Source organism: Dreissena polymorpha, chromosome 15 (assembly GCF_020536995.1).
Source record: "Dreissena polymorpha isolate Duluth1 chromosome 15, UMN_Dpol_1.0, whole genome shotgun sequence".
Classification (NCBI taxonomy): Eukaryota; Metazoa; Mollusca; class Bivalvia; order Myida; family Dreissenidae; genus Dreissena; species Dreissena polymorpha.
Genome location: NC_068369.1, coordinates 40,272,043 through 40,292,408, shown reverse-complemented (window position 1 = coordinate 40,292,408; position 20,366 = coordinate 40,272,043). Strand labels below are relative to the sequence as shown.

The window sequence follows — 20,366 nt, the reverse complement described above, 5'->3', positions numbered from 1 at the left end:
GCAAGTAAACTTTATTTTATCTTTGTTTTGTGTAATATGCCACCGCAAGCTGTTGTCTGAATTCAAAATGTGCTTTTAATTTATGGAAGAGAGCATCTGTAATTGAGACTCAAGGATATCAAACGCAAACTAATTTTGCGCGTACACTTTACATATTCATGAGCTGTATTTTATTATTATTTTATTATTTTTGGACAAACAAGCGTTGTATAAATAACAGCTCATTGAAATAAATGAATTCATGGTTAAATGCGTTATATTGAAGAAAAAATCGAAGTTTTTATTTAACATTATGCTAATGAGTAATCAAAACGAGTCTTAAAGTTAATGCAAATGGCGGTGTTTCTTCTAAACAACTGTAAATTTCAGGGTTGTGGAAGAGCATTTTCAACTTTAGCCGACCTAATCCACCATATTGAAGATTCCCATATTGGTATGTATCATACTGTTTACACATGGGGCAACATGTATTATCTTTAAATGTATTTTTGACAAAATTGAGGGTGTTTACAATTTAATTGCGGGGAACTTGCGCACTTCCGGGTAATCAGCTGTCATTAAATAAGGAAAACATTAAACCGAAAGTAGAACTGCAGTTTAGTATTATTTGCAGAATATTAACTCGCTGATTACTTTAAATACTGTTGTTCAATTGTGTTCTGTTGTTTTAGAACTGTTTCAAAGGTATATTATTTAACAAATTTTAAGTTATTTATTTTATCTATCTATCTATACTGTCTAACTCCCCTTGCGAGTATTATTGACAGGACATTTTTACCAATGGATTGCAAACTCAGTTGGCTACTGATTTCTCATGGTTCCCAAATTCTCACAGATTATATGATGATGTCAATTCTTAATCTTAACACCTATGACCTACAATTTCATTTAGAACATTAAAAATATAATGAAATAAAATATTCCTATATTAATAAATAAAGACATTCAAAATAAATTATATCATCTTTTGCACTGGTCATTTTTTTAGATGACAGTCTTAAAATGCCTCAATCTGACTTGGAATACATCTACCTAATATTAACTTATTCTGTTATTCTTTTCTGTTGTTACTTCAGATGCGGATCCCAAACTTCTTGAAAAGCAGGAAGTTCAGCAGCCATCGTCTCTAGCACTCAGTTATATATTAAAGTAAGCAAGCAGCACTTGTTCATGTTTCAGTCAATACGTAGACCTTTCTTAAGCAAAGACAAGATTAATGTTGAAAGATTAATGGGTGATAAGCTAACAGTCTTTTAACTTAAGATTTCTTTATTTAAGAAAATACTCTAAGCAATTGCCAAATGTTTAATGCTCGGTACTTTTTTCAATAAAAGACATATGACCCTATTATAAATTACATTTTGCAAAGATTTAACTTTTATAGTAAAATAATTGTACTTGTATGTTTGTTTAAATCAATAAATCAATCCAAAATTAAAGGTCATGAGCTAAATTAATTGTTAAAGCAGCTAGGCCCAGGACTGAAGATCACATGAATATTATTTATGCATGAATTTTATCATATAGACCATGTAAAGTTAATACATGTTTTTATAAATATTGCAGACATTTTTCAAAAGGCGGAGTGCAACTAAGAAAAGACCTGTTAGATAAACAAAAAAAGAGTAAAATAAACATTCCCTCACCATCCCTTCAGATAAGAAGTGCAACACCTACAGGTAGGCAGTGATTTATAATTAAACACCTTGCATGCACAGCTTTTTGTTGATTATTTAGTTCTAAGTTTATGATTTATTGAAATGATAAGTATATCTCCTTTGACAAATTCATTTTGTTAAAATGCTTAAGTTGCTCAGTTAATCTGTTGGATACATTTTTTCATGTGAACTTTTCCTATTTCTTGTTTGACAGCTCCACAATATTTGGCAGACATTAAAAATTGTTTTCCTATTTTTATAACCCCTTCAAAGAAGAGGGGGTATATTGTTTTGCTGGATGTTCGATCGGTCGTTCTGTCTGTAGACCAGTTTGTTTCTTATCAATAACTCATCAAAGAATTGACTGATTGGCTTCATACTTCATATGTGCATTGGCTATTGGCCTTGTACAGTAGATGACCGCTATTGAAATTGGGGTCACTCGTTCAAATCCCTGTTTGAGGTGGTCATATGTCACCGACTGCGGAACTCTTGTTACCCTTTGTGATCACCTTCTTCTGTTGTCAACATTGGCCTTGTTAACACTCTAGAGGCCACAATTATTTTCCGATATTCATGAAACGTGTCCAGAATATTTGTGCCAATGATATCTTGGATGATTTCGAAAGTGATTTTGGTTGGATGTAAAACATGGCCGCCGGGGGGGGGGGGAGGGCATGGCATTTATCCATATATAGCTGTAGTAAAACCTTGTTAACACTCTTAAAGTCACATACATAGGTGAATCTTCATGAAACTTGGTAAAAACATTTGTTCTAATGATATCTTGGGCTTCACAGAACAGATTAGTTCCTTTGTATCTCAGGTGAGCGACTTTGGGCCTTTAAGTCCCTCTTGTTCTGATATGTTTATGAAACTAGGATATGCTTATAATCTGTTAGGTGCAAATGGCTGAATAATGCAGATACATGAAGAATGAAGCAACTTGAGAAGAGGATTATATTAAGCTCTTTATACAGAATACCTGTACTTTTTACACTTTTAGGCGATTGTGGTACAAGATTAAAGCAATATAATGAAATTTTGTTTGTCCATTCGAAATGACTGTGGCTATAATGTGTGTATATTTACACCTGGTTATGCTGGAGCACTGACTGTGGCTATAATGTGTGTATATTTACACCTGGTTATGCTGGAGCACTGACTGTGGCTATAATGTGTGTATATTTACACCTGGTTATGCTGGAGCACTGACTTTGGCTATAATGTGTGTATATTTACACCTGGTTATACTGGAGCACTGACTGTGGCTAAAATGTGTGTATATTTACACCTGGTTATGTGGCTATAATGTGTGTATATTTACACCTGGTTATGTGGCTATAATGTGTGTATATTTACACCTGGTTATGTGGCTAAAATGTGTGTATATTTACACCTGGTTATGTGGCTAAAATGTGTGTATATTTACACCTGGTTATGTGGCTATAATGTGTGTATATTTACACCTGGTTATGTGGCTATAATGTGTGTATATTTACACCTGGTTATGCAAGAACTGAGTTTAATGCATTTTGTTCATGTCCTCCCTGATTAGCAGTAGGCGCAGGCAAAACAGGGATGAAACATTTTACTGTTATTTTTATGCCCCCGGTAGGGTGGCATATAGCAGTTGAACTGTCCGTCAGTCAGTCCGTCCATCTGAAAACTTTAATGGTCATAACTTTTTATGTCCCCCACTATAGTAGTGGGGGACATAATTATTGTTTTTGCCCTGTCTGTTGGTTGGTCTGTTGGTTGGTTAGTCTGTTGGTTGGTTGGTTTGCGCCAACTTTAACATTTTGCAATAACTTTTGCAATATTGAAGATAGCAACTTGATATTTGGCATGCATGTGTATCTCATGGAGCTGCACATTTTGAGTGGTGAAAGGTCAAGGTCATCCTTCAAGGTCAGAGGTAAAAAATATGTGGCCCAAATCGCTTATTTTATGAATACTTTTGCAATATTGAAGATAGCAACTTGATATTTTGCATGCATGTGTAACTTATGGCGCTGCACATTTTGAGTGGTGAAAGGTCAAGGTCATCCTTCAAGGTCAAAGGTCAAATATATGTGGCCCAAATCGCTTATTTTATGAATACTTTTGCAATATTGAAGATTGCAACTTGATATTTGGCATGCATGTGTATCTCATGGAGCTGCACATTTTGAGAAAGGTCAAGGTCATCCTTCTAGGTCAAATATATGGGTCAAAATTGCTCATGTAATGTAACTTCTGCAATATTGAAGCTAGCAATTTTATATTTGACATGCATGTGTATCTCATGGAGCTGCACATTTTGAGTGGTGAAGGGTCAAGGTCAAGGTCATCCGTCAAGGTCAAACGTCATATAGGGGGACATTGTGTTTCACAAACACATCTTGTTCAATATTTAACATAGCAACTTGATATTTGGCATGCATGTTCATCTCATGGAGCTGCACATTTTTGAGTGGTGAAAGGTGAAGGTCAAGGTCATCCTTCAAGGTCAAATGTCAAATATGTGGCGTCTGTCCGTCCATCCGAAAACTTTAACATTGGCCATAACTTTTTCACTGTTGAAGATAGCAACTTGATATTTGGCATGCATGTGTATCTCATGGAGCTGAACATTTTGAGTGGTGAAAAATGAAGGTGAAGGTCATCCTTCAAGGTCAAATGTCAAATATATGGCGTCTGTCCGTCCGAAAACTTTTAAGATTGACCATAACTTTTTCAATATTGAAGATAGCAACTTCATATTTTGCATGCATGTGTATCTCATGGAGCTGCACATTTTGAGTGGTGAAAGGTGAAGGTGAGGGTCATCCTTCAAGGTCAAATGTCAAATATATGGCGTCTGTCCGTCCGTCCGAAAACTTTAACATTGGCCATCACTTTTTCACTATTGAAGATGCAACTTGATATTTGGCATGCATGTGTATCTCATGGAGCTGCACATTTTGAAAGGTGAAAGGTCAAGGTCATCCTTCAAGGTCAAAGATCAAATATATGGCATCTGTCCGTCCGTCCGAAAACTTTAACTTTCGCCATAACTTTTTTATGGCCCTGAAGGGTGGCATATAGTTTTTGAGCTGTCCGTCTGTCTGTTCGTCAGTCAGTCCGTCCGTTTGTCTGTCAGTCCAAAAACTTTAACATTGCCCATAACTTTTGCAATATTGAAGATAGCAACTTGATATTTGGCATGCATGTGTATCTCATGGAGCTGCACATTTTGAGTGGTGAAAGGTTAAGGTCAAGGTCATCCTTCAAGGTGAAAGGTCAAGGTTAAAGGTCATATTTTGCAATATTGAAGATAGTAACAGTAACTTTATATTTGGCATGCATGTGTATCTCATGGAGCTGCACATTTTGAGAGGTGAAAGGTCAAGGTCATCCTTCAAGGTCAAAGGTCAAATTTTGCAATATTGAAGATAGCAACTTGATATTTGGCATTCATGCGTACCTGATGGAGCTGCACATTTTGAGCGGTGAAACGTCAAGGTCATCCTTCAATGTCAAAGGTCAAATTTGGCAATATTGAAGATAGCAACTCAATATTTGGCATGCATGTGTATCTCATGGAGCTGCACATTTTGAGTGATAAAAGGTCAAGGTCATCCTTCAAGGTGAAAGGTCAAATTTTGCAATATTGAAGATATCAACTCGATATTTGGCATGCATGTTTATTACATGGAGCTGCACATTTTGAGTGGTGAAAGGTCAAAGTCAAGGTCATCCTTCAAGGTCAGGTCAAAGGTCAACATTTAACAATATTGAAGATAGCAACTTGATATTTGGCATGCATGTGTATCTCATGGAGCTGCACATTTTGAGTGGTGAAAGGTCAGGGTCATCCTTCAAGGTCAAAGGTCAAATTTTGCAATATTAAAGATAGCAACTCGATATTTGGCATGCGTGCGTATCTCATGGAGCTGCACATTTTGAGCGGTGAAAGGTCAAGGTCATCCGTCAAGGTCATCTGCATGGTCAAATTTTGCAATATTGAAGATAGCAACTCCATATTTGGCATGCATGCGATCTCATGGAGCTGCACATTTTAAGTGGTGAAAGGTCAAGGTCATCCTTCAAGGTGAAAGGTAAAATATATGGCTTCAAAGCTGCGCAATAGGGGGCATTGTGTTGCACGAACACAGCTCTTGTTTTTTTTTGTTTTATGGAAGGTTCTTCTAAGCAAAAATCCAGGAAGGTGTTCTTGGTTGGCCTGTGCAGACTGCACAGGCTAATCTGGTATGACTCTGTACACAAATGCATTAAGCCCTGTTTTCCAGAGTAAGGCTCATATGTGCACATAGTCTCTTGCTTTGCTTGCAGGTAGTGACCTGGGGGAGGAAGATGAGTTGTGCAGTGAAGATGAAGACAGCGAAGACTCCTACACCACACAGGAAGAGTTGACCACAGATCTCATACTGGGGTATGTAATTAATATCTTGAATGTGTGTTTACCCTTTACCACTTAGAATGGCTTGTAGAAAGCACTGTTGAGTGCTAACACAATGTTGGAATTATTGTTACTTATTGATTTAATTGTCTTCTGTTATTCAGAAACAATTAAACCAACTGGTTACTACTACATGATTTCCTGCAGGAAAACATGGATGCTTGTCACTAAATTACAGAGTTTTGTTTAAATGTAAGGAAGCATTTAAAAAAGGTTCTGAAACTGAAGTAAACAAGACAACATTTGTTTTACTTGTTACTTATATGAAAATGTGTAAATGCTGTATAAAGTTAACTTGAAAATTGTATAAATGTATTTGTTTTTTTTGTAATCAGCGATTTTCCTCCTTTATAAAGTACCGGTAAACGGTACTTTTCCAATCGAGCGAAAATTCCAAAATTCCCAATCGGCATCTGAAAAAATCCCAAACGGCGTCCTAATTTTTTCTCAAAACGATCGAAAGTTTTGTAACAAAACCCAACTTTCGGCGAGCGAACAAAGAAAATCGTATAGTTGTGTGTAACTACGCGCTCGATTAATATCGGGTTTTATTATTCAGCGCGTTCAATCAATAGAGTCGTTACTGTTTGTGGTTCTTTTGTCGGGCAGCCAGCGTACTGTTTGACGTCGGTTTGAAACCTTATCGTAGTTTGAAATGCCCTCCAGCACTGCCTCTGTGGAAAGGTTGTTCAGTCTAATGAACAATCTTTGCACGACCAATCGGAACCGTCTATCACAGGACACATTGACAGCTCTAATGATGCTGTGCAGAGAGGGATGCCAGCAACTGAGTGATGATCAAACATCAAAGATTGTTGAAATTTACAAAAAAATGAAAGAGAGAGACATTGCTTTATAAGAGATTAAAACAACTAGTAATTGATTTGGTGTCTTCTATATAATATTTTGTTATTTATATCAACTTTATTACTTTAAGTAATGGTCATTAAGGCATGCCTGAAAATGATTATTTTAATGGTTATGTTCAATTAAGTTTGAACTGTATGACGTTTTCAATAAGACCCAAACTTCACGACGCGATTTTCCCAATTTAAGGATTTCACGACTCGATTTTTCCCAATTTTGAGGTTTTCACGACTCAATTTTTCCCAATTGGACCGGTACGGGTACTTTTCCCAATTGGACAAGGAAAATCGCTGGTAATATATGTTAGTCAAAGTTTTGTTCCTATTTACTCCGCATCCTCTTCAAAAGGAATGCTCCATGGAAGTCTTTGAGAATGAATGTGGTATGTTGAATTATTGGAAAAACGTTTACATTTAAATTATTGCACATACAATTTCAGAATAGTCACACAGTAAGATCAAATAATTCACAGTAAAAATGCATCTACCATAATATCTTGAAATAATACATTTTTAAATTAGTATTATCAAACCATCATTTTTAAGATTGAAAGATATTTTATTAATATAATATCACTATTTGAGTGATTACAATCAGAAACTATTAGTGTTTGACATGGCTGGCAGGGGTGGCAAAATCAAATGTCCGAGTTGCATGAGTCGTACATTTTCTTGTCTGGGCAACTGATTTTTTTCTATAAGTTGTCCGTGGACAACCATTTTAAAAAAAAATAGGGTCAAGGAATACACACAAAAAAACGTAATTAAGTTTTACAAATCTGGATGTTGACACGAGATTGCATTTTCCGTGCTATTTGCGGAGCAATCAAGCTTAAATACGGAGTTAACCGGCCCACAAAAAAAGAAACGTGAGCCGCATTTTCAACATTGGGCCCGACTGTTAAACAGTGTACAGACGGGTTTCTTTATTTTTACAATCAGGCAGAAATGAAAGTACATGTATAGGACTAAGATAATCAAAACACCATCAACCGTGTTATTTCAGACGACTTTAACAGTAAACATGTAGTTTTTTTTTAATTGTTTAGATTACGATGGAACTACTTGAGTCTACTTCACAGTTTGTGACAGAGAAATGAAAACTTATAGTGACAACTAAATGAGACCGTGTTAGTAATTTGACACACTTTGATAGGAAAATGCAACAAAATAAAAGTACTAGTATTTGATATTTTAATACTGTATGTGTAACACCTGTTTTCATAACAATAGCTTTGCAAGATGAAAAGTTTGAGAAAGTCTTTATATTGTTTATAATATACTGCTTTAAAGAATGTTCTATGGAAATACATGTAACTGAAACAAGCAAATTTTACTCATTTTGATTTATTCCACAATATTTTACATTAATCAGTAAATGCGTTATAATTTATATAAACATAAACAGACAAGTGTAGTTCAGAAAAGGACAAGTTTAATTTTCTTAATGGTTGTCCGTGGACAAGTATAGTTTTTTTTAGATTTCGCCACCCCTGGCTGGTAAGCAAGGATGGAAATTAGATTTTGCTGTGCTATTTGCTTCACTTAACAACTTGCTAAAGAGAAATACAGGAAAATTTCTGTCATCGCTTCAAATCAAGCCCCAATTATAAATAATGGTTTGAAATTCCATCAGATCACATCTATGCAACTGACAGCCACTTATCTAACTGGCTAATTGTTCAGACTATTGATTTTATCTGACTTTGCTAAGGAGAAATTAATTAGCAACCCTGCCAGTAGGGTTGTTGTGGTTACCAATATTGGTATGTTACTGGTAGGTAACGTTGGTAACAGAGGAATCATGTCAGCCTTATCTCAGTGTAAGATTAGATTGTTGCCACTGTTTATCTTATACATATGTTCATGAGCCCGTTTTTTCCGTCCAGCACTTTTAAGTTACATCCCATAAAACATGTAAATTATAAATTTCATGAATGTATTTGAAAAATGTTGTGGCCATATTTGATAAGATTAACATAAAACTTGTTGATAAATATCTTAAAACTACCAAGTTCTAGCCTGTTTGTACAAAAATTTGTAACAAATACATGCGGATTCTAGACAAAAAAGGTATACCTTTTATAGTGCCCATGAGTTCCTGTTTCCATCACTCTACCAAAAAAATTTGGGCTACTTACCTTTATTTTAATATTAACAATAAAGGTTATTTCTAAAGTTTTTTTTTACATAACTTGTGTGGCGTCTACAAATGTTTTGATAGGAACAACGATGAGGTCGAAACGCCCTGATGACGAATCAATGCCGTTTATTTCAACGAGAATATTTTAAGATTTTGTATACAAATCATGTTTGCTAAGTGGTGTCCAATCTGTTACATCATTGACTTGTAACCAATATAAATTGTCTGTTTTTGCAAAATGCCTTAACATATTTTTTTTTCAATTTATTAAATCGTAGGACTTTCCACAAACTCAGCACTGAACTAAAATTTTGTGGTTAACACACCAGCTTAAAATTCACAAAATGTTGGACATCAAGCTATTTATGATGTAACCAATAAGTGCTTTAAGGAACTAAATATTTGTCTGTATGACATGGATGCTCCCCCCCCCCCCCCTCCCCCCCTCACACACATTAGGCTTTTGTCTGAGAACTCAACTAATGTCAGAAAGAACTGAACCAAAAGAGAGTCAATTGCTCCAATTGCACGGAAAGCATCCTGACCAAATTATGAACGTGTGCAACTTGACATTCTGGCTTATCTGTTTGCACAGATTCACAGTGTGGCCTCTATTCCAGCATGATGCAGAACCTCAAGGACAGTGATGGAGACAAGCCTTTTGCCTGTCCTGTGCCAGGCTGTAAGAAGCGATACAAGAACGTAAATGGTATGAAGTACCATGCCAGGCACGGACATAGGAAGGACCCCAGGTCAGTGGGCCGGGGTGTTAGTACTGTTTGTGTTGTTGTTGTTGTATCTGAGCCTTGCTCTTGGAAAATGGGGCTTAATGCATAAGAGACAACACTATTGGCTTGTATGGTATTTTTTGTTTAAAGGATGTCTCTTCATAGCAAAAATCCAGTTTAGGCGGAAGGTGTTTTCCCTAATAAGCTTGTACGCACTGCACAGGATAATCTGGGATGCCGCTATATGGAAATGCATTAAAACCTGCTTTCCCTGAGTTTGGCCTTTTTGTTTTGTTGTAATTTCATTGGTACATATTCGGCAAGTTGGGACACATTAATCATAGTTGATATTTCGAATTGAAACTGCATCTGTAAATATAAAATTTCTCCCCATTGTTAAATGGGACAAAATGCATATTATGCAGAAGTGGGACACTTTCTCTTGTCATTGCATAGTGGAGCTTTTTTCACGGGAAGTCATCATGAACTGAGAGATATTCGGATTTTGATAATCATTAAATGTATTGTTATTTAGCTCTAAGTTATGTTTACAATGCAATTTGATATGATGGGAAGTAGATTTATTATTATAATTATTGTTAATATTATTATAATCGTAAATAATAACAACACATAATAAATACAATGACCTCAATTAATACATCTTTTTAATGGTGTCTTTCAGTCTGTTTTGCCGCGTAAAGAAAGCATTCAAATGTAAATGTGGCAAAAGTTACCGAACTAGTCACAAACTGCGGGCACACATGATTGTCCATCATTCAACGTCGGACTTGCTTAAGCAGGGCACACCAGTGTCGCTGACAGGCACTGGAATTGGCAGTGTAATGTCCATCCAAAAAGTAAGACAATTTTCGTCATGCTGGCACATTAAAATTGCAGTGCATTGCTGGATTAATCAGGAAATAGAAGGCAGATGATTTAACCCTTAAAGCCGCACACCTTGAAATGAAATACATGTACATGTTTATCAATACATATAGATGCAATTTGAAAGTGTGCAAAATTGTTATTAAATCTATAGTCTAGTTAGCAAGTAATTCATTATTATTTTTAGCTTACCTGAGCACACCGTGCTCATGGTGAGCTTTTGTGATCGCCTTTTGTCCGTCGTGCGTTGTGCGTTGTCAACATTTTGCCTTGTGAACACTCTAGAGGCCACATTTATTGTCTGATCTTCATGAAATTTTGTAAGAACATTTGTCACATTGATACCTCAACTGAGTTGACAACTGGGTCATGCTAGGTCAAAAACTAGGTCACTAGGTCAAAAAAAGAAAAACCTTGTGAGCACTGAAGAAGTAACATTTGATGCCCAAATTTCATGTAACTTTGTCAAAATGTTTGTCTAAATAATATGTTGGTTGAGTACAAAAATGGTTCCGGTCCAGGGGGCGGGGCAGTATTCCTTATATGGCTATAGAGAAACCTTGTGAACACTCTAGAAGTCACAATTTTTGCCCAAGCATCATTTCATTGATATCTCGGATGAGTTCGAAAATGGTCGAGATCGGTGAAAAAACATGGCCGCCAGGGGGCGGGGCAGTTTTCCTTATATGGCTATAGTAAAACCTTGTTAACACTCTAGAGGCCACATTTATTGTCCAATCTTCATGAAATTTGGTCAGAAGATTCGGCTGTATGATATCTTGGATGAGTTTGAAAATGGTTACGTTTGCTTGAAAAACATGGCTGCCAAGGGGCGGGGCATTTTTCCTTATATGGCTATATATGGCTATAGTAAAACCGTGTGAACACTCTAGAGGCCACATTTATTGTCCAATCTTCATGAATTTTCGTCAGAAGATTTGTCTCAATGATATCTTGGATGAGTTCGAAAATGGTTTTGGTTGCTTTTAAAACATGGCTGCCAAGGGGCGGGGCATTTTTCCTTATATGGCAATATATGGCTATAGTAAAATCTTGTTAACACTCTAGAGGCCACATTTATTGTCCGATCTTCATGAAACTTGGTCAGAAGATTCATCCCAATAATATCTTGAACAAGTTAAAAAATGATGCCGGTTTATTGAAAAACATGGCCGCCAGGGGGCGGGGCATTTTTCCTTATATGGCTATAGTAAAACCTTGTTAACACTCTAGAGGCCACTTTTATTTTTCTATCTTCATGAAACTTGGTCAGAAGATTCGTCCTAATTATATCTTGGATGAGTTCGAAAATGGTTTCGGTTGCTTAAAAAAAAATGGCCACCAGGGGGCGGGGCATTTTTCCTCATATGGCTATATATCATGCTTTTGTAAAACCTTGTTAACACTCTAGAGGCCACATTAATTGTCCAATCATCATGAAACTTGGTCAGATAATTTGTCCCAAGGATATCTTGGATAAGTTCGAAAATGGTTCCGGTTGGTGGAAAAACATGGACGCCAAGGGGGCGTGGCATTTTTCCTTATATAGCTATGGTTAAACCTTGTTAACACTCTAGAAGCCGTATTTATTGTACGATCATCATGAAACTTTGTCAGAAGATTTGTTCCAATGATATTTTGGACAAGTTCGAAAATGGTTCCAGTTGCTTGAAAAACATGGCCACCAGTGGGCAGGACATTTTTTTTATATGGACTTATGAATCTTCATGAAACTTTGTCAGTATATTTGTTTAAATGATATCTTGGATGTGTATGAAAATGGTTCTGGTCTGTTGAAAAACATGGCTGCCAGGTTGTTCACTTGTCATGAAAGTTAGTAAGAACATTTTGTTCTAATGACATCTTGGGCTGCACAGAACAGGTCAGTTCCTTTGAATCTCAGGTGAGCCACTTTGGGCCTTTCAGACCCTCGTGTTTAACTTTGAAACTGAAAGTAGGATTTCTATACGTATACATATATTTCGACAAACGCGATTAGTTTTAAGTTTAAAAGCGAAAAATAGACGGATTTATACCTTGTAACCACCAGATATATTCTAATTGGCATAGGTAAAATTAAATCTATAGCCTAGTTAGCAAGTAATTTATTATTTTTCAAACGGTACCACTTTTAAAACCGAAAGTAGGATTTCTAGACGTATATGTCCATTTCGACAAACGCGATTATTTTTAAGTTTTTAAGCGCAAAAAAGACGGATTTCTACCTTGTAACCACCAGATATATTCTTATTGGCATATATAAAATATGTTTCTTGTTGTCCCCTACCGGTGACACCGGAGGGGACTTATGGTTTGCTCTCTGTCAGTCTGTCTGTCAGTCTGTCCGTCAGTCTGTCCGTCACACTTTTTTGGATCCTGCGATAACTTTAAAAGTTCTTCATATTTTTTCATGAAACTTTAAATATGGATAGATGGCAATATGGAGATTATGAACGTCATTTCATTTTGTTCCTACGTAAATAATTATGGTTGCTATGCAACAAATAAAAAAAAAATAATCTGACAATGGTGGAGTTTCATCGGTAGGGGACCATATTGCTTGGCAATCTCTTGTTTATACTTAAATTTACTATGCAATGTTGTTCATTTCAAGGTGTGTGGATTTAACCACTTAGATACGCATTTTGACGCTTTTGTAGTCCCTTAGAAAGTCAAATTTAATTAAAGACCTTTCTTACAAGATTTTAATTTTAAAGGCTTTATTTCCAACCCTTTGATGATGAGCAGCAAACAGCATAAAACCTGAACAGACTGGGAGCAGGCTGTTCTGGTTTAAAGCTGTTTGCATATAGCCATTTTCACTTTGCTTCTGAGTTGTTAAAGTGTTAAACCATGCTTTAAGGTCACACTGATTTCAATACCAACCTGCTTATGCGGACACTTTAAAAGACCTGAATATTTTCCTATTTATCTCAATGCATGCATACCCATACAATAATCTTGACCATCCTTCTTTTCCGTATCAAGACCACTTTTGTTTGCAGACCAAATAATTATTTAAAACTTGAATTCATTCGTTGTCAAAATTTGAACTTGTTATACATGAATTTACATAAATGCCCATGTGTTAAGGTGATGATCTATCAGCTTTGATATTAAGACCATCTGGCCTTTAAGACAAGTTTGTTGATTCCTATGAGTGATCAAAGAAATCATGGTGTTTTACTTTCTTGGGATGTTTCAAATAATCAGTTCTTCCATACAGTGATGGAGGTTCCTGAATGTTTTACTCTGTTGAGATGTTTTAAATAGTCTGTTCTTCCATACAATGATGGAGGTTCCCGAATGTTTTAATCTATTGAGATGTTTTCAAATTGTCAGTTCTTCCATACAGTGATGGAGGTTCCTGAATGTTTTACTCTGTTGAGATGTTTCAAATAGTCAGTTCTTCCATACAATGATGGAGGTTCCCGAATGTTTTACTCTGTTGAGATGTTTCAAATAGTCAGTTCTTCCATACAATGATGGAGGTTCCTGAATGTTTTACTCTGTTGAGATGTTTTAAATAGTCTGTTCTTCCATACAATGATAGAGGTTCCCGAATGTTTTACTCTGTTTAGATGTTTCAAATAGTCCGTTCTTCCATACAATGATGGAGGTTCCCGAATGTTTTAATCTACTGAGATGTTTCAAATAGTAAGTTCTTCCATACAGTGATGGAGGTTCCTGAATGTTTTACTCTGTTGGGATGTTTCAAACAGTCAGTTCTTCCATATAGTGATGGAGGTTCCTGACTTTTTACTCTGTTGGGATGTTTCAAATAGTCAGTTTTTATTTGTGAGTGTTAGCTCACAAATAATGTAGAGGCAATTTTGCAAATCAGTATGGGCTTAACTACGCTAGGAACCGTAACCCGTGACTGCTTGTGTGGATAACTGCAGTAAAATTAAGCAGACGACAAATGCTAGGCTAGGAGCGTCTGCTCTAACCACCGCATCTGCCTGTTTATAGTTCCCACTGGTACACTACATAGTGTGTATGTATTCAAAAGTATTCAACAGCTTGTAAGACAACGTTGGCCAGTGTAGTGTTAATCATTGAAATCTGTACATATTGGCTGCTTTCAGGGAAAACAGGGCTTAATGCATGTCAAATAAGATTAGCCTGTGCACACTGATTAGCTGTATCAATGATTTGGAAAAAAAACACATCTCGACCTGTGCTTTAAGACACACTCTTTATAAATTTGAATTGGTTGTGGTCATTTCAAACTTGTGATATAAAAAGCTATCACATAATTTTGAAAACTGAGTTCATCTAAGATTATACAACTGCGAACAAATTCAGTGCCTTCAGCGCTTTGATTCCAAACAGTGATGGAAGTTCCGGGATGTTTTAAATAGTCAGTTTTTCCGAACAGTGATGGAGGTTCCTGAATGTTTTAAGTAAAAAGTATAGAGGGTAATATTCTGATAAGCAAGTATTTTATGCATTAACAAATTTTTAAAATATGTATACATGTACTATGCTTTGTTTACCACATCTGTAATATATGAGATGTGCTCTGTAAAAATGAAGCTTAATGCCTTTACTGGAAATTTCATTTAGAAGAATTTTACATTTTAGAGAAGTCCATTAAAGCGGAAAGTGTTGTCCCTGATTAGCCGGTGCGGCTAGTTAGGGACTAAACTTTACGCACTGAAGCCTTGTTTTCCCAAAACGTAGCTGAATCAGAAGTATTCATTAACTATTTCAGTGCTAGAACTGAATTTTGAAGGCCTTTGCTAACAGTTTGGATCCAGATGAGACGCCACAGAACGTGGCGTCTCATCAGGATCCAAACTGTTTGCTATTCTGATAGTATTCTTTGAAAAAATCGAAGAAAATGCTAATTTTAGAAATTTAGCAGATGACATTTTAGCAGACGACAAATTTCCCAGCATTCAAAGGGTTCACAAATCATACCACTGTAGGTGTCTGCGTCTGCCCCAGTGATGACCAATGCAGTGTTCTCCATGGCGGCCCCTGGGAACCAGTCCTGCATCACAACAGGAGCGTTTCCTGGGCAGAGCCTCAATCTGGTCCCTGTAACCGTGACAACCACCAAGCAGGGGCAGATCACTCTGACAAGCACTGGCGCCACCTTGCAGCTGATTGGCTGCCCACAGGCGGAGATGATGACGACTGAATCAAAGGCAGAGTAGTTTGTTTGCTCGTAGTTCTCTGGCTAAAAATCTTTGAAAAGATTATGTGTGGCAGTAAAATAATAAATAAGCTTTAAAGAATGTTGCTCTTTCATAAGTGATCAAAATTGGACCTTTGTGTACAATACTAATTTAAAATTAACATAATGAGTATTTTGACAATTATAAATGTCCCAAAATGATTTAATTGTATGCCTAAAGTGATGTTCATGATATATTTTGATTTTAAGTAGATAAACATTGGAAACTTTCGATTTTTCAATATCTCAACTGGAAACTTATGGAAGTTATGCTTGTCATTTCATGGATTTAAAAGTTTTGAGCAAGTTGTGCTGAAACTTATTGTGGCTTATTTAAACAATTCAGATGAGTGATTTTTGTCTTGCCTAATTTCTTGGTTATCTATTGTAAATCCTGTTGTTCCACTCATTTGTAATTTGATGAATATGTGTGAAGTTTAGTGACAATTACCGGTAGTCATGCATAATATGTTATACAATCTGCTTTTATCAAAACTTCTTTTTTGGTCAAAGTGAATTTTTGATTGATTTTTTTTGTACTTTCACATCCAATGTAAACTTATCAATTTCTTAATTATTTTATTTCGACTGTTGTATATTAAATTATGAATCTCACAAAAAAGTGAAATAATGATTTTACACTAGGCCAACCTTAAAAATATGTTTGTTTGGCATAACCCGACCCAAGTAAATTTGGGTGGGTAGGTAGGTAGGGATTTTATTTTTTTTTAGTAATTTTTTTTCTGACATTGAACTCCGACATATACCAAACTGAAAGGTAATTATCAAATAAAGCTCTTAGTCTTCTGCCTCATGAAAGGAAATTGGTAAAGATTTTTCTGCACCGTCCGTATCACCGTTCCTGTATTTGTAAGTCTATTTTTTTCTATAAAGAACATCAAAAATATAATATAATCGACGAAAAATATTTTATCTGAAAACGACAGTCCGAAAAATTGTATGCATTTTGCACATGAAAATAAATGTGCATATCGTTATGAAAGAAAATGAAAACAAGTAACCTAGCAAATACGTAACTAATAAACTATTTGGTTGACATATTACTTTACAATAGCATAGTTTGTGAGTAAAAAACAACAAAGTAATTATAATTTTTTAATTTCAATCAAGAACAGAAAGGTGTAACGCCTTTGACATGTAACTAATTCTTTAATTATCATCCTTTAATTCAGATTGATAGTCGGTAGAAAGTTGTAAAGTGATCATTATTTAGTGTTACACTTCTTTTTATTTGCTTATTTTTATACGACTTTTGCCATCGACAATATCAACTGTGTATTCCATTATCTGCACATGAATGACCCAATATTATCCGATAGCGAACTCAATGTTGATTGGCCAGCTACCATATGCGCTTCAAAAAGTTCATGGAAACAAAGAGAAAAATAGTTTTAAAAATCTGGATTAAAATGGCGGATGTTTTCAATGAAATTTAACGAGATTTTAGCATATTCGCAAATTATATTTTACTTGAGCCAAATTCGCTATATTTTCGGAAATGGCGAACGACAGCGCGAGCCCTGTAATCGCATGTGCATATGTCAAATAAATAGGCGATTCAAATTAATACCGGTACGCGTTTTGTTCATTGCTATTCTAGATATATCCTTGAAAGAGCATTCAATTAAATGACGCAAATAACGGGAAAGGATAAAAAGCGGAAAGGAAAAATTTAGCGAAAAAATTTTTTAGGCGAGCAAAAAAAAAATTGGGGGGGAAAGTAACACAAAAAATTCAGTCGGGCCGATTTTAGTGTGTCGGTCGGGTTATGCCAAACAAAAGAATTTTTAAGGATGGCCCTTTTCTGCTATAACTTACATCACATTTTATTCATATTTTTGTTGTTCAGAGACCAAAACAATTCAATATAAATAAATGATTGTGTTCATGTTTGTTATCCAAATTATATTCTGAAATGATTTGGTTGTGTTTCTCAAAGCAGTTTGAAATTGAATAGTACAATTTCTACGTGCCAGAAGTGGACCTTACTTACAAATAATGAATTTGTTTAACATATTTGGATTGTGTGCAATATTCAAATTTGCCATAATGCATAATTGTATATAAAGTGAACAAAATAATTATTGTGTTAATTTATTTGTGGGAATGTATTCTTTATATTCATGTCAAAAATATTTGTGGTGAAGAATTTGTATCGAGGTGGAACGATGCTTACACTGAATATTAATCTCATTCAACATTTTACCTGTCTTTCATTTGGATCAGTTTGAATGAGCAGTTTCATTTCACTGTACATATTTATGTTTCAATTATTTATATATTGTTCTTACTTTTGTTTATTATTGTACCTTGATAGTCATGTAAACATGGCGTGATGTTAACCTAGCGTGATGTGAACGTAGCATGGTGTAAACATGGCGTATGTGTAAACTGGTACTGTATCATTGTAAAATTTGTCTTTCAATCACTTATATTATTTGTGCCAAAAAAAGTTATAAAATGTGTGAAAATTATCAAAATAATAATTTTTGTGCACACTGCAATATAATTGATATTTTGGGTTTTCATAGTTGTGATCTTGGTCGTCTGTGACATGTTTTGCAGCCTTTTTGAGAATCTATTCTCATCAGCATCATTGCAAACAAGGCCAATAAGCTCGTCTGGTTTTACAAGGACATAATTATGGTTATCTCAGGATGGTTAACCCTTTCCCACTTAGCTACGTATTTTGACACATTTGTAGTTTCATTACAAAAATAATTTTCTTACTAGATTTAAGTTACAAAGGGTGCATTTAAGCCTTACATACTGATGAGCAGCAAACAGCATACAACCTAAACAGACTGCTAGTAACTCGCAGGCTATTCTGGTTTTATGCTGTTTGCATTTAGCCATTTTCACTTTGCCTCTGAGTTGGAAAGGGTTAAAGACAAACATTGATTGTGATTATTGAAGACCCTAAATATTAAATTGAAGCATTGGGTAATGATGTTGATTAGTGTTGTTTGTTTTTGTAAACTTTTTGTCCATAATGTGATTTATTTTCGAATCTGTGTTGATTATTTTCTAGTTGTGAAGTGCTTAACTTGTGCAGTATTTATATTTATGGTATACTTGTGTTTTAAACTTATATATAGTTTGATGCTATTTCTATTTCTTTGTTGTTTCTTTCGTAGAGCTTAGAATAGTGTAGAAAGTACTTGCATATGAGCCTGCTTATAAAAGATCTTGTTGGTTATTATTTGTATATGAAAAAATCATATATTATACAAGAATATTACTGTGTAGTAAGTCTTTAAGAAATGTTTATTTATGTAAAACTTCATGTATATTCCTAGATAATGTAATTGATGTGTATGTAATTATTTTTAATGTATAATGAAATGACTGGTTTATTTAGATGCAAGATAAATATAACAGCGTATTATTATACAAATTCCATTACTTATTTTTTAAAAGTGGTATGAACATCGAACTAAACAGAACAAAATTGGTCCATTGTTAACTTTACATTCAAATATTCCCTAATGTATTAGAGTTTTTTTAACCAGGTTTTCCGAAGGAAAAAACTGGTTATTAGATTGGCGAATGCGGGCGGTCTGGCTGGCTGGCGGGCTGGCGGGCGGGCGGAACAAGCTTGTCCGGGCCATAACTATGTCGTTCATTGTCAGATTTTAAAATCATTTGGCACATTTGTTCACCATCATTGGACGGTGTGTCGCGCGAAATAATTACGTCGATATCTCCAAGGTCAAGGTCACACTTTGAGTTCAAAGGTCAAAAATGGCCATAAATGAGCTTGTCCTGGCCATAACTATGTCATTCATTGTGAGATTTTAAAATCATTTGGCACATTTGTTCACCATCATGGGACGGTGTGTCGCACAAAAGAATTACGTCAATATCTCCAATGTCAAGGTCGATTTTTTTTAAAAACAAACTTACAAAGGGGGTTAATTTTGTTTGTTCATTTCAAAAGTTCAGTTTGAGTTTTCTCCCTTTATCAGATTTTTTTCACAATGAAAACCTGGTTTTGTGACAATTTTGTCCCTTGTTTCTTTCTTGATTTTATAATATGTAAATATATCTTCAGAAATCATGTTAGAAATCATTCGTTTGTCAATGTCTTCTTTCGTATTGTGTACTGATTTTTTTTCTCAAGATGTTAGTCAATTAAGCATGATTTCTAAAGTTTCCTTTCATCAGAATACACTTTGTTACAGATCTTTTTTAGCTCACCTGAGCACAATGTGCTCATGGTGAGCTTTTGTGATCGCCTTTTGTCCGTCGTGCGTTGCGGGTCGTGCAGCGCCAACATTTGCCTTGTTAACACTTTAGAGGCCACATTAATTGTCCAATCTTCATGAAATTAAGTCAGAAGATTCGTCTCAATGATATCTTGGACAAGTTCAAAAATGGTCATGGTTGCTTGAAAAACATGGTCACCTTGGGGCAGGGCATTTTTTCTGATA

General features: G+C 35.4%; 1 protein-coding gene across 1 annotated transcript; it reads left to right on the top strand.

The window, feature by feature from the left end:
• Positions 1-677: 677 nt before the first annotated feature.
• On the top strand, positions 678-19,810 carry LOC127860248 (zinc finger protein 410-like). The gene is made up of 7 exons (XM_052398185.1): positions 678-684; positions 1,077-1,149; positions 1,567-1,679; positions 5,976-6,075; positions 9,732-9,863; positions 10,525-10,699; positions 15,662-19,810. Exons 5-7 carry the CDS (start codon positions 9,733-9,735, stop codon positions 15,890-15,892), a joined length of 537 nt encoding a protein of 178 aa, XP_052254145.1. The 5' UTR covers positions 678-684; positions 1,077-1,149; positions 1,567-1,679; positions 5,976-6,075; position 9,732; the 3' UTR covers positions 15,893-19,810.
• Positions 19,811-20,366: the final 556 nt, after the last annotated feature.

Coding starts and splice junctions, on each gene's coding strand:
- LOC127860248 (XM_052398185.1), top strand. CDS start 9,733: ATGATGCAGAACCTCAAGGACAGTGATGGAGACAAGCCTTTTGCCTGT. Junction 9,864..10,524: donor GGACATAGGAAGGACCCCAG/GTCAGTGGGCCG, acceptor GGTGTCTTTCAG/TCTGTTTTGCCGCGTAAAGA. Junction 10,700..15,661: donor GTGTAATGTCCATCCAAAAA/GTAAGACAATTT, acceptor ATACCACTGTAG/GTGTCTGCGTCTGCCCCAGT.